The sequence below is a fragment of the Ranitomeya variabilis genome, chromosome 8, assembly GCF_051348905.1.
Source record: "Ranitomeya variabilis isolate aRanVar5 chromosome 8, aRanVar5.hap1, whole genome shotgun sequence".
In the NCBI taxonomy this organism is placed as follows: Eukaryota; Metazoa; Chordata; class Amphibia; order Anura; family Dendrobatidae; genus Ranitomeya; species Ranitomeya variabilis.
The window spans coordinates 36708797-36722178 of NC_135239.1; the positions used below are offsets into that span (position 1 = coordinate 36708797).

The following is a 13382-nucleotide window of genomic DNA, read 5'->3' on the forward strand; positions in this document are numbered from 1 at the left end:
AACTGTAGTGAAACACTTGGGGGTTCAAAGTTCTCACAACACATCTAGATAAGTTCCTTGGGGGGTCTAGTTTCCAATATGGGGTCACTTGTGGGGGGTTTGTACTGTTTGGGTACATCAGGGGCTCTGCAAATGCAACGTGACGCCTGCAGACCAATCCATTTAAGTCTGCATTCCAAATGGCGCTCCTTCCCTTCCGAGCTCTGTCATGCGCCCAAACAGTGGTCCCTCCCCACAAATGGGGTATCAGCGTACTCCAGACAAATTGGACAACAACTTTTGGGGTCCAATTTATCCTGATACCCTTGTGAAAATACAAAACTGGGGGCTAAAAAATCATTTTTGTGAAAAAAAAAAATAATTTTTATTTTCACGGCTCTGCGTTATAAACTGTAGTGAAACACTTGGGGGTTCAAAGCTCTCAAAACACATCTAGATAAGTTCCTTAGGGGGTCTACTTTCCAAAATGGTGTCACTTGTGGGTTTTTTTAATGTTTAGGCACATCAGGGGCTCTCCAAATGCAACATGGCATCCCATCTTAATTCCAGTCAATTTTGCATTGAAAAGTCAAATAGCGCTCCTTCCCTTCCGAGCTCTGCTATGCACCCAAACAGTGGTTTACCCCCACATATGGGGTATCGTCGTACTCAGGACAAATTGCACAACAACTTTTGTGGTCTAATTTCTTCTCTTACCCTTGGGGAAATAAAAAAATGGGGGTGAAAAGATCATTTTTGTGAAAAAATATGATTTTTTATTTTTACGGCTCTGCATTATAAACTTCTGTGAAGCACTTGTTGGGTCAAAGTGCTCACCACACATCTAGATAAGTTCCTTAGGGGGTCTACTTTCCAAAATGGTGTCACTCGTGGGGGGTTTCAATGTTTAGGCACATTAGGGGCTCTCCAAACGCAACATGGCGTCCCATCTCAATTCCAGTCAATTTTGCATTGAAAAGTCAAATGGCGCTCCTTCCCTTCTGAGCTCTGCCCTGCGCCCAAACAATGGTTTACACCCACATATGGGGTATCAGTGTACTCAGGACAAACTGCACAACAATTTTTGGGGTCCAATTTCTTCTCTTACCCTTGGGAAAATAAAAAATTGGGGGTGAAAAGATCATTTTTGTGAAAAAATATGATTTTTTATTTTTACGGCTCTGCATTATAAACTTCTGTAAAGCACTTGTTGGGTCAAAGTGCTCACCACACATCTAGATAAGTTCCTTAGGGGGTCTACTTTCCAAAATGGTGTCACTTGTTAGGGGTTTCAATGTTTAGGCACATCAAGGGCTCTCTAAATGCAACATGGCGTCCCATCTCAATTCCAGTCAATTTTGCATTGAAAAGTCAAATGGCGCTCCTTCCCTTCCGAGCTCTGCCCTGCGCCCAAACAATGGTTTACACCCACATATGGGGTATCAGCGTACTCAGGACAAATTGCACAACAATTTTTGGGGTCCAATTTCTTCTCTCACCCTTGGGAAAATAAAAAATTGGGGGTGAAAAGATAATTTTTGTGAAAAAATATGATTTTTTATTTTTACGGCTCTGCATTATAAACTTCTGTAAAGCACTTGTTGGGTCAAAGTGCTCACCACACATCTAGATAAGTTCCTTAGGGGGTCTACTTTCCAAAATGGTGTCACTTGTTAGGGGTTTCAATGTTTAGGCACATCAGGGGCTCTCCAAATGCAACATGGCGTCCCATCTCAATTCCAGTCAATTTTGCATTGAAAAGTCAAATGGCGCTCCTTTGCTTCCAAGCTCTGCCATGCGCCCAAACTGTGGTTTACCCCCACATATGGGGTATCAGCGTACTCAGGACAAATTGTACAACAACTTTTGGGGTCTATTTTCTCCTGTTACCCTTGGTAAAATAAAACAAATTGGAGCTGAAATAAATTTTGTGTGAAAAAAAGTTAAATGTTCATTTTTATTTAAACATTCCAAAAATTCCTGTGAAACACCTGAAGGGTTAATAAACTTCTTGAAAGTGGTTTTGAGTACCTTGAGGGGTGCAGTTTTTAGAATGGTGTCACACTTGGGTATTTTCTATCATATAGACCCGTCAAAATGACTTCAAATGAGATGTGGTCCCTAAAAAAAAATGGTGTTGTAAAAATGAGAAATTGCTGGTCAACGTTTAACCCTTATAACTCCGTCACAAAAAAAAATTTTGGTTCCAAAATTGTGCTGATGTAAAGTAGACATGTGGGAAATGTTATTTATTAAGCATTTTGTGTGACATATGTCTGTGATTTAAGGGCATAAAAATTCAAAGTTGGAAAATTGCGAAATTTTCAAAATTTTCGCCAAATATTCGTTTTTTTCACAAATAAACGCAAGTTATATCGAAGAAATTTTACCACTAACATGAAGTACAATATGTCACAAGAAAACAATGTCAGAATCGCCAAGATCCGTTGAAGCGTTCCAGAGTTATAACCTCATAAAGGGACAGTGGTCAGAATTGTAAAAATTGGCCCGGTCATTAACGTGCAAACCACCCTCGGGGCTTAAGGGGTTAATTAGATTGATATGCATCCACTTGTTCCTGATTTGTCATACTATTAAAAGGGGTGTTGCACAATCATTATTTCATAAGAAGGATCCCTTAACAATAAGATGATCACAAGATTATTTCGGTGGGTACTACACAGTATTCTCCCCCTAAAGCAGGACACTTACTGTGTAGTACCCACCGAAATCATTTGGCTTCCCATGTAATGCACATACGTGTTCCTCCAGAGAGGGCGCTCTGCTCCAACTTATATTCAAAGTAATAAAAAGATTGTGACTCAAATATCATCCATTTTGAATATTTTCTACTGTATTTTTTTTCTTATTTTTATTTGGTTTATTGATTTCTATTTTTTTTTTTCTACAAATGAAATCTATTTTCTTATTTTAGCAGATTACAGCCTGTACAGTAGTCACGGCGGCCTGGGAGGTCCAGCATATTCTCCCCATCAGAACCTTCCTTCTCAGGGACATTTGAGTGACAGGTAATATTCACGGACTGGGACTGACATTTAAGAATTTCTAATTTTTTTTTCTATAACCTAAACGTATTCTAGGCGGCCTGAAGATTTGTCATAATGAATTATTGAACCCTTTTGTCAAACTATCCACTACCTATTCATTGACATAATTTGCACATATTGGCCCTATTCGGACTACATCTCCTCCTATACAAACCACAACCCTTTTTTGTAAAACTCATAATAAATGTGGCACACGACATTCAATAATTGTTTTTTATTTTTTATTTCTGCATTTAGTTTTGTAAAACTTTTGCAAAACTTTCCAATTGTTCTATTCTACACTTATCCTGTACACCAGAGTCACATGTTATCTCTTAGTCTCCTATAATCCCAGTGACTCTATAATGAGCAGCTCCTTTATCCTATACCATTAATATTAGCAATGGAAAACTGATCTAACCCGTATGCCGAGCACCTCTTTATAGGAACTTCCCCTCCATATTAAAGGGGTTGTCCATTAAAACGAAGTTATGTTGTTAATTGGTGCGACCAACACAATAGAGTGGTAGAGCTTCCAGAAAAAGCAAATATCATCACTCAGCAGCCCCATAGAAAATGCATGGAATGGCCATCCAACACTGTCCAGTATAGTGCCGATTAAAGTTCCCTATTCAGACAATTAGTGGTCGGACCCCCACCGATCAATAAGTTATCGCCTATTTTGTGAATCAATGATAACTTTTTGTTCACCAGACTTCTCGTTTTCTCCCTATAACTAGTTTTACCCTTGCACCGTAATAATCATAATTGGTCTTTTTTAGTGATGAGTGAATGCGCTGGGATAAGGTGTTATCTGAGCATGCTCAGGTGTTAAGAGTGTCTTCGGTGTGCTCGAAAAATATGTTCGACAGGTGCATGTTTCACGGCTGTTCGACAGATGCAGTACATGCAGGGATTGCCTAACAAACAGGCAATCCGTGTATGTGTTGCGCCTGTTGACTCGAACATATTTTTCAAGCACACTGAAGTCACTCAGTTAGCACATGAGCATGCTCAGATAACGCCTTATCCGAGTACGTATGCTCATCACTAGTCTCTTTTATGTTCCGTCCTGCAGAGATCGTATGCCCAAGCCTATACCTACATCTGAGAGAGATCAGCTTAGGATGGAGTTACACCAGCTAAACCAGCAAATCAGTCAGCAGACACAGGTAATGTGGCGAGGAGGTGATATGGTGGGTTTCTACTGTAAATTTGCCTTTTCCCCCATTGGTAGTCCCTCTCCCCTCTTAAGCAGTAGGCATTGGGGAGATTATTTTTCTTGTAAGATATCAAATCGTCATATTTTTTATATGAGAATCATATTAATTTCTATTTATTGAAAAATGGCAAGAATTGGATGAATAGTTTATTCCTGTATCCTACAGGTTGCAAGTAACCGTCTCCTTGTGCAGAGAGAATCCTCCACTTTAGGAAGTCAGCAGCAGCCGCCTCCTCCGCCACCAGCCAAATGGTCAACCATGTTGTCTAATGAACAGCTGAGCCTTGAGCTGCATCAAGTGGAGCGGGAAATCGGGAAAAGAACTCGCGAGCTTAGTATGGTGAGTACCAGGAGAATATTCCCATTTATCATTTCCCCCCCTATGCCCTAAAGCTTAGGAGGGCTGATCAATGGCCAATATGTCCTACTTGATGAATACATCACACTGCTCTTTAGATGGATATCTAATTCTTGATATTCTCAGTTTTAATTACCAGTCTAATTACCTCCTAGGAGAGTCATCCCATGGGTGTTAAAAGCAAATCGGAGGTCATCAAGGTGGAGAATGGACAGCTGGAGCCACAGACCAAGGTGCTGGCACATGAGCTGCCCTTGACTTTCAGGTAAGGTAATATCTCTATGATGTAGTCTGTAAAATTACAAATCCAGGAATGCCAGCGTGCAAGGTGAAACGAGTAAAGGAGCCACATTGATGGGGTATTCCAGTGTATTCCCACCATTGGGACCACACGGATTGTCAGTGCAGGGGATTTCTGGACCCCACTGCATGCAAGATTGCAGCATGGATGAGTTAAATGGAGACAACCAGATGTCTGATCAGGGGTCAAAAGACCAAAAAGTACAAAAAAAATCTCTCTAAAAATAACCTTTATTGATGATCACTAAAAACTGAACAAATGTGAGATACAACCTATAAATCAGGGCCCATAACAGGGTATCAGGTAAAGACCGAAGTCTGAAGATAAATATGTCACAGGGCTATGGCCAAGTGCCCCTGGAAGGTCCTGAAATCTGATGGCCTACCTACCACCGGAGAATTGTGAAGTGGTGCCCCCACTTGACGACGGCTGTGCCCTGAAATACCTGTTATTCCTTTCATTCTTTTTTGGTATATTAGGAGTTAAATGGACCCACTGTATATGCATGCATCCTGCCGCTTCATCCTTAAGTCTACTGCACGGCCATCTTCATCAGTCCACCAAAGACTTAAGATGGAGCGTCTGGGTGTATGTGGGTCCAGACAATCTAGTTTGACTTCAGTCTTGCATTCATTGGGGGCCAGAAGTCAAATGCTCTGATCATTGGTGGGATCCACAGTTTTCACCTGTCCAGCGGTTGGACAGGTGAAGACCAGATTATACTTTTAACCACAGCTGGGTCCCTTCATTTGCAACTGGATCCTTTGTAGAAATGATAAAAAAATATATATTTGGCCATTATTAGTGATGAGCGAACGTGCTGGATAAGGTGTTATCTGAGCATGCTCGGGTGCTAATAGTGTCTTCAGCGTGATCTAAATATGTTCAAGTCCCCGCGGCTCACGGCTATTCGACAGCTACATCACGTGCACGGATGGCCTGTTTGTTAGACAATCCCTGCATTTGTTGCTGCTGTTGAAGGGCTGCGAGACATGCAATCGCGGGGACTCGAACATAGTATTCAAGCACGCCGAAGACACTCGGTTAGCACCCGAGCATGCTCAGATAACACCTTATCCGAGCGTGTTCTCTCATCATAAGTCATTGTATCATGGGGTCGGGTAATCTCAAGAGGCGTCTAGGATGGTGGCGGATGAGGTCTGTCTGTTGTGGAGAACTAAAGTGGACCCCGGATCAGGGTTGTACAAATCTTCATTTCTACTCCCCTCCTGTAGATCACAAAGTATGATCCCTACAGTGTGTAGATGGCTTCTTGCTTTTTTAATACAGTAAAAAAATAATTTATATGCATTTTTCCTATCTTTCAGCAACGAGGTGCCAAATGGATCTAGCTTGGCCCAAGACATCACTATGCTATCTGGCAAGACGGCGTCTTTAACTCTTTCAGAGGATGCCCAAACTGGTGGGGATAAAAATGAGCCCCTGAGAACTGGAGTCAATTCCACTGCTGCTCCATAGGCAGTGAGGGCTGTTTTACCCACACGATTAACCCTTTTAAATTCTTGTTTAGTGGGCGGTTAAAAAAAAAAAAAAAACATTTACAATTTTGTTTTGTTTTTGTTTTTTTTTGTGGGGTTTTTTTGTGTTTGGAGGGAGAGTTCAGAGCATTTTTGGGGTTATCAGAAAAGTTATTATTATTTAAGAATCGCCTACATATCCCCCGTTTTTGGGGGTCATTTATGGGGAAGAACCTGTGACCCTGCTCTCTTGTTCCCTGTCCTCCAAAGCATGACAGACTACATATAAAATGTGCATTGAACACCACTAGTAACAACAACCTCTGCACATATTTTCACGTTAACACATTTTTTAATAAAAAAAAAAAATATACAGAATACAAAATATATATTAAAAAAAAAAAATGACACAGATGAAAATTAGCAGTATCTGCAAGCAATTCAAGATTAGTTGTTTTTGTTCTGTGAATGAACTTAATTTTAATACCTTTCAATGCCTTGGATGCAAGGCTTTAAAGACAAAAAAAGGAAGATATTATATATATATATACTCTGTTTGATTAATTGTACGATCTTATTGCTGTAGATTTACATTTATTTTTTCTTGTTTTATTAGGATGGTATTGCATACCCAGGAGTTCTGTAAGTGCCGTTGCTCCCTCAATGGCAAAGCTGGCTTTCCCTTTTTGATTTTTGTATCATTAGGGTTAGGGTTGCCCTGCAACATTACAAGATGGAAATATTACCATCATTATATCTGTGTGTGCTTTTCAGGATCTGCTTTCCTCGGCTGGACCATTCATTTCCTTTTCCCTCTTGGATTGAAAAGTGATTTAGAGGGCAAAAAAAAAGAGTAAAATCCCATTTGCAACCTTTTATTTCATTGCTCCAGTACATCCAAATTGAAAATCAACGATGCAAATAATCCTAATTATCATTATCCTTTTGTGTTCTTTGCTCCTAGGTTACATCTGTATGGTAACAGACTGCAAAAAGTCCTACTCTTTTTTTCCATCTGTATTCTAAAGCCTGGTGTCCAACATCCATAAATCCAGTGTCTGAGCAACGGACTGCAATATGCCGACCGGGCCGCTTGCCTTTCGACTCAAACTCAACTGTTGTCATAGGCATACATGTGGCTGTTGAGTTCGGATCAGGAGACCGCTGCCGGTTTCCGAACTTTGCAATCCGTACTCGGACCTTGAAAGCCAGACTCTTTCTCAGCAACTTTAAATTAGCAGGACTACAAAATCCGACTACGTTGAGCTTCTGTTTGTAGTCTGTTACCGTGGAGAAGAGTATAAGCACTATTTATGCGATAGGAGAATTACTATTTTTCTATTGTTTTTCTTCAGATGAAATTGAGCAAAGAAACTTCTGCAAAGTGGAACTTTTAAATTTTTCGCTCCTATATTGGGCCACATCAAAGGGGAACCAATATAATTTTGCCCTCTAAGTAAGGTCCGAACACACACAATGCAGAGACAAGTAAAACGCATTAAATTATTCTTTTATTTTTATGTTGCCCACAAATTGGAGATATGTGTATGTGTATATATATATATATATATATATATATATATATATATATATATATATATATATATATATATATATAATATATTTTTTGGTGGGTACATAAAAATTCCCTTTTTTTTCCCAAGGAAAGTAAGGTGGATGGGCAGACAACTGGTTATGTTAATACCTTCCCACATCGTTTTTTTGGTGGGGTAAAAAGCGAGAATTAATTACCTTTTTTTTGTTGTTTGTATTTTCTTAGTGTTTTTCCTCCTTTCTTTTCCTCTTCTCCCTTCCCCTCTCCTTTCTCCGGTTTCTCCTAAATCTTTAACTCCTGCTGGGTCATTGTCCGCCTCAGCGTTACGTTCCATGAATCCTATTTCGAAAGAATTGTAAGAGAGAATTTGTACAATATGTGTACTTTTTTTTTTTTTTTTATCTTGTTTTTTCTTTTTCTTTATTAAGAAGTAGAGATGGGTTTTTACGGTCCCTCGCCTGCCTACCAGTTGAGGTTTCCATACTTGAAGGTGCTTGGGAAAAAAAAGAGCGCCTGTTTGATTTATCCTTATTGCCAGGAGGAGGCACCGCGTTTAATATACTGTTTCACATTGAATTAAATTGAACATTTCGGACCTGCTGGTCACACATTTGATATTTACATGTATCGGCTTGGAGTTCAAGCTAACTTTTTTTTTTTTTTAATTTAAATAAAATACCATAGTGTTATGTGTGTTTGTGTATGTCTGCAATTTTATGCAAGCACATATAATCTGTTTTAAGGGTTTCTTTTTTTTTTTTTTTTTTTTTGGATGAGTGCAACTTCTAGGCGGCATGGAGATCTGCCAAATAGTATGATAATGATGGAACTTGGCCTTTTTTGCAGTATATTTAGCTTTATATTCAATGAAGGCAAACTTACAAAAAAAGAAAAATGGGTTAAAAAGTAAATTATAAAACTCTTTGACTTGGTGCTATGTTCCTTATCGCTTATCCAGAAGTGCTTCTTTTACTATTTTGCAGGGACGGCCCTAATGTAAACTTTCGGGCTTGAGGCTATGAGGTTGCCTTAGTAGACAGGAATTCAAGAAAATACTCTCCCAAGTCATCTTTATTGCCTGCTTGGTAAATCCCTCTTAAGCGCTGGTACGAACCATCCCCTAAGGTTACGTTCAGCAGTTATGTGCCTTATGGGGATCATCACACCTTGTCGTGTACTGTTTGACGCTACCCTATGTAGCCTGGTTTACATATACATCATTCACCTATGGATATAAGTAGCAGGTTGCACTTCTGTCTTACAAGCAGTATCTTGATACATACCTATTAGGGTGCAGTCAGACGGCTGTAGAAGTCCGGCCACGATCCACGGACTGGTCAACGACTCTCCCGACCCAAGTGTGAGAGCTTCATATACTTCTATCCAGTTGTCACGCTGTGGTCAAAAGAGCCGCGACCAGTCCAAGCATTGCGGTCTGTCTGACTTCGCCCTTAGGCCGTTTTCATTGTCCCAGTACCAACTGGCCTCGGTTCTCTTGAAGCTGTTGAGTTTGGGTCAGGAGACCTTCGGCCAGTCCATACAGTTCCGTTAAATCGGCCTAATCTGAATAGGGAAGAATATTTACCCAATAGGGGACATCAAGTTCCACTGTGGCTTCCCTTTCATATGGTAACGGTATACAGACCAGTTTACAGTCTTTGGATGGATCTCTCATGTTGTGCTGAATGAAGGACCCATCATTCTCTGAAGTCTACGTAAAGGACTTTTATATTGGTCCGATGCATCTAAAAAAAAGTCTTAATTAAGAATCTTATCCATTTTGGGTCTACAGCCTCCATGGCAGACTTATACATCTCCATGGTTACAGAATACAGTGTTTGTTAAAGTGGTCCTGCAGTTGGGATGGAATGTTAGCTGACTGCAGGATCAGACTACACACACTTTTTGTTTGTAGTCTGTTACCACGGAGACACATTGTGTACAGTAGATTTTTACAAGTGAACGGCGGTCTTATTCCTTTTGCTTTATTATAGTCGAGGGATTTCATCTTGAGTTGCAGCTTTTTTTGTGGAGTTCACATTCTTCGTTGGATTAAGTTCGATTACCACCTGAAGAATACCGAACCGCATGCAAAACCCAGTATATGGCTTACGTAATCACACCCTAGATCTTTGAATCCACGAGCATCTCCTTGACTTGCGTGATCTGTCTTCTATCCTCCTAGAAGCTGCCTCATCAATACTATGAAGAGAAGAAAAAAAAAAAAAAGAAAATGAAAATGCATTCAGACGAATTTATTTAGCACATAACTTCTGTGAAGTTGCTGTTTTTCTAATGGTGTTATAACTCAATAATGTAGAAACGTGGGGAAACCCTCAACTGGTAGGCATCGTGCACACTAGCCGGGATCTTACTGTGATAAAGATGCGCACATAGCCGTATTTTCACCTTTTAGATGTTTTCAGTCTTGTGATGAACATTTCCAATACTGCTTTAAGGGTACCTATAAGGGCACCGCGATGGCCCCTCAACTGTCAACATACGGATCTAAGGGGGTTAGTAAAGCTGTATTTTACAGGTCTCTCAGCTGGACTTTAGCTATCTGCAGGGATGTTTGTACCGGGTTGAAAATGGCTGAAACTTGTATATTTCCATCAATTTCTTACTATTGCCCAATCTTCTGCATGGGTAGCAATGCAGGTTTTACAGCTTCTAAACTGCTTTACTACATACAATATAGGATACAATACAGCTAAAAGACTGAGGGTGATCTGTGCAGCCATAAATTCAGAGTGGATACACTCCTTCCTTTTCCCAATGAATTTAATTGGGAAATGTTGGCTTTTCCTTAGTGCACCATAAAAAAAAATCAGACTTTTGAGCCTCATTCAGTTGAATGTAATATGTGCCCATTTTTTAATTAAATCCAGTAGTCCCAGCCTGATTTTAAGTCTTATCCACCCAAACTAATCTCTAATACTGTGAGGTCGGGTAAAAAGAAACAACCCCTGGTCGGATTGGTAGTCATAATACAGACTTAAAGATGTGTCGGGGTCACGGGCGACTGAATGAGACCTTACTGGCCAGCTAGGCCATGTCTTATTGACTTCCATTGTTAAAGTAATGCTGTACAATCCTTGCTTTCAAACAAGGGGATAAACTAGAGGAGCTCTGTAGGCCTGAAAGCACATCCCTCTACTCTTTATATTGGGGCACTACACACTTATGCGAATGGCACCAGTCAGGAGACTGGTGCAGTAAGAAGCGTTTCTGCTCATTACATTAAAAGGAATCTGTGAGCAGGTTTTTACTGTGTAATCCAAGAGAAGCATGATGTAGGGTCTGAGACCCTGATTCCAGTGATGTCACTTTCTGGTCTACTTGCAGTTATTTTGATACAATCAGTTTTCTCTGCTGCAGAGCTCAGAATGCTAAGCCCTGTATAACCCTGCCCACTCCACTGATTGACAGCTTTCTGTGTATGCTGTATATTAACAGAAAGCTGCTAGTCATTTGGGGGGGGGGGGGGGGGTTACACTGCAGGAGGACTAGGAGGCACGAGACACCCAGTCCTGTAGTGATAATCTCCCACTTACAAGACATTGATTTTATTAACACAGCCTAATAAGTGACATATCGCTTGAATCAGGGTTTTAGACCCTACACCATGCTGCTCTCATGGGACTTGCAGCCAAAATCCAGATGAGAAAATGCAACCTCTACAAGTGTCATGTTAATGCGATTTCTTCACGTCATGGTTATGTTTAGTGGAGGATTGATGGGGACTGGTTCAATATTCTAGTATAAATCTACATCTAGTGTTGAGAAGTTGTGTAAATTCTTTGCTTCACTTATCAGACTTAGGAGATATGTTTTCTTAGCCAGTTATGTCTGTTGCTAGCCGCCCTATGTGAGAGCTGCAGAGGTTAGAGGGGGGGATTGGCACATTGATGTAAAGGGGTTTTTTTTATACCTTCAAGACGCCTAGAAAAAGCCTGTGAGTCCTGCTTTTTCCAAGCACACAGTGATTGACAGCCTTTCATGTATGAGCCTGTATGCCAAGAGCGTGGTCAATAACTGAGGCAGGGGGAACTCGGATATACAGGTTTTCATTGTGTATTGGTGGGAAAATTGGCCCCACGGGCTATGTTTGGGCACAAGAAAGAGCCTGTGAGTCCTGCTTCACCTACCCACACATAGAAAGCCTGTGGGTCCTTTGTAATCAGGACTTCTCTGTGTGAGACTTGGAAGCAGGACTCTGACTTTCTCTGGGGGGGTGGCAAGACTTGGAGGTTTTCTATTTGTGAGCCGTGGGGATGGTCGGGGAGCAGGACGCACAGGCTTTCTCTATGTGAGCAGGGGGAAGCAGGCCTTGCAGAATTTCTGTGTGGGTGGGGGAAGCAGGACTTGTAGGCTCGCTCATTGTGGGCAGGGAAAGCAGGAGTCGCATATTTTCTGTTGTTTGTGAGGGGGGAAGCAGGACTCGCAGGCTTTCTCTGTGTGGGTGGGGAAAGCAGGACTCTGGCTTTTTCTGTATGGGTGGGGGAAGGAGGACTTGCAGGCTTGCTCCATGTGGGTGGGGAAAGCAGGACTCAGGTTTGATCCATATAGGTGGAGGAAGGAGGACTCGCATGCTTGACCCATGTGGGCAGGGGGAAGCAGGGCTGACATGCTTAATATATGTGGTTCACTCACAGATTTTCTCTCTGTTAGCTGAGGAAGCAGGGCTTGCATGAGAGCAGGGGAAGCAGGACTTGTAGGCTTGCTCCATGTGGGCGGGGTAAGCAGGACTCACAGGCTTTCTCTGATTCCTGGCAGCATATAAACTTCTTTTTACATGAAAAGACTGAATATAATCTTAGAAAAATCTATATTCCTGAGCTCTGTCTTTTACTGCATCACATGACTCTCCGCTAGGATGCCTGGCAGCGATATTTAGAACCTTGATATGAAAGTTTGGGTCGCAGCTATATATCTTAATGGAAAAAGAAAAAAAAAGTGGGAAAAAATACTTGACTGACATGAAAATTTCAAAGCGAACAATTTACTTAATAATTGTTTACCTTGCAAATAATTGATAGTTTATAACCTCCAAACTATAAATCCCAACGTGCTAATCTTTGTCTTTTTACCACAGCTGGGCAGTTCGTAGTTACTGGCTACCCGTTGTTGCAGTAGATAAAATGGTTTCCTCTAAAATAAAAAAACAAACAAACTGATGAGCGCATTTGAAAAAAAAAGTTTGAAATGCGTTAATTTTATATAAATGATAATCTGCTAAATTAATGCAGAAACCAGTATGATACTTTGTAGCAAAGTTTGCTTAAACATCACAAGGCTGACTTCTATCTGTTGGCCCAATCGGCTTGTGAAGAAAAGACCCGTCACGCGCCTGTGATTTGTAGAGTGCTTCAGGTTGGAGACTTTCGGGAGCATAATCTTTGGTATGAATCCCTACAAGGCAGTTGGTACAATAATTCC

The 13382-nt window shown here is 40.9% G+C and overlaps 1 protein-coding gene across 10 annotated transcripts in view; it reads left to right on the top strand.

Annotated features, from left to right (window-relative positions):
• Positions 1-6899, top strand: part of RC3H1 (ring finger and CCCH-type domains 1) — a 73860-nt gene extending 66961 nt beyond the window's left edge. For 4 of the 10 annotated variants that reach the window (XM_077276262.1, XM_077276260.1, XM_077276267.1 and 1 more), the window contains exons 16-20: positions 2915-3008; positions 4105-4198; positions 4415-4588; positions 4762-4871; positions 6236-6739. In XM_077276262.1, the coding sequence (XP_077132377.1) occupies positions 2915-3008; positions 4105-4198; positions 4415-4588; positions 4762-4871; positions 6236-6386 (623 nt within the window). In that variant the 3' untranslated portion in view covers positions 6387-6739. Of the gene's footprint in view, positions 1-2914; positions 3009-4104; positions 4199-4414; positions 4589-4761; positions 4872-6235 lie in introns of all 10 variants that reach the window. The other 6 variants (XM_077276261.1, XM_077276268.1, XM_077276263.1 and 3 more) reach the window with 4 other exon arrangements.
• The last annotated feature ends 6483 nt before the right edge of the window (positions 6900-13382 follow it).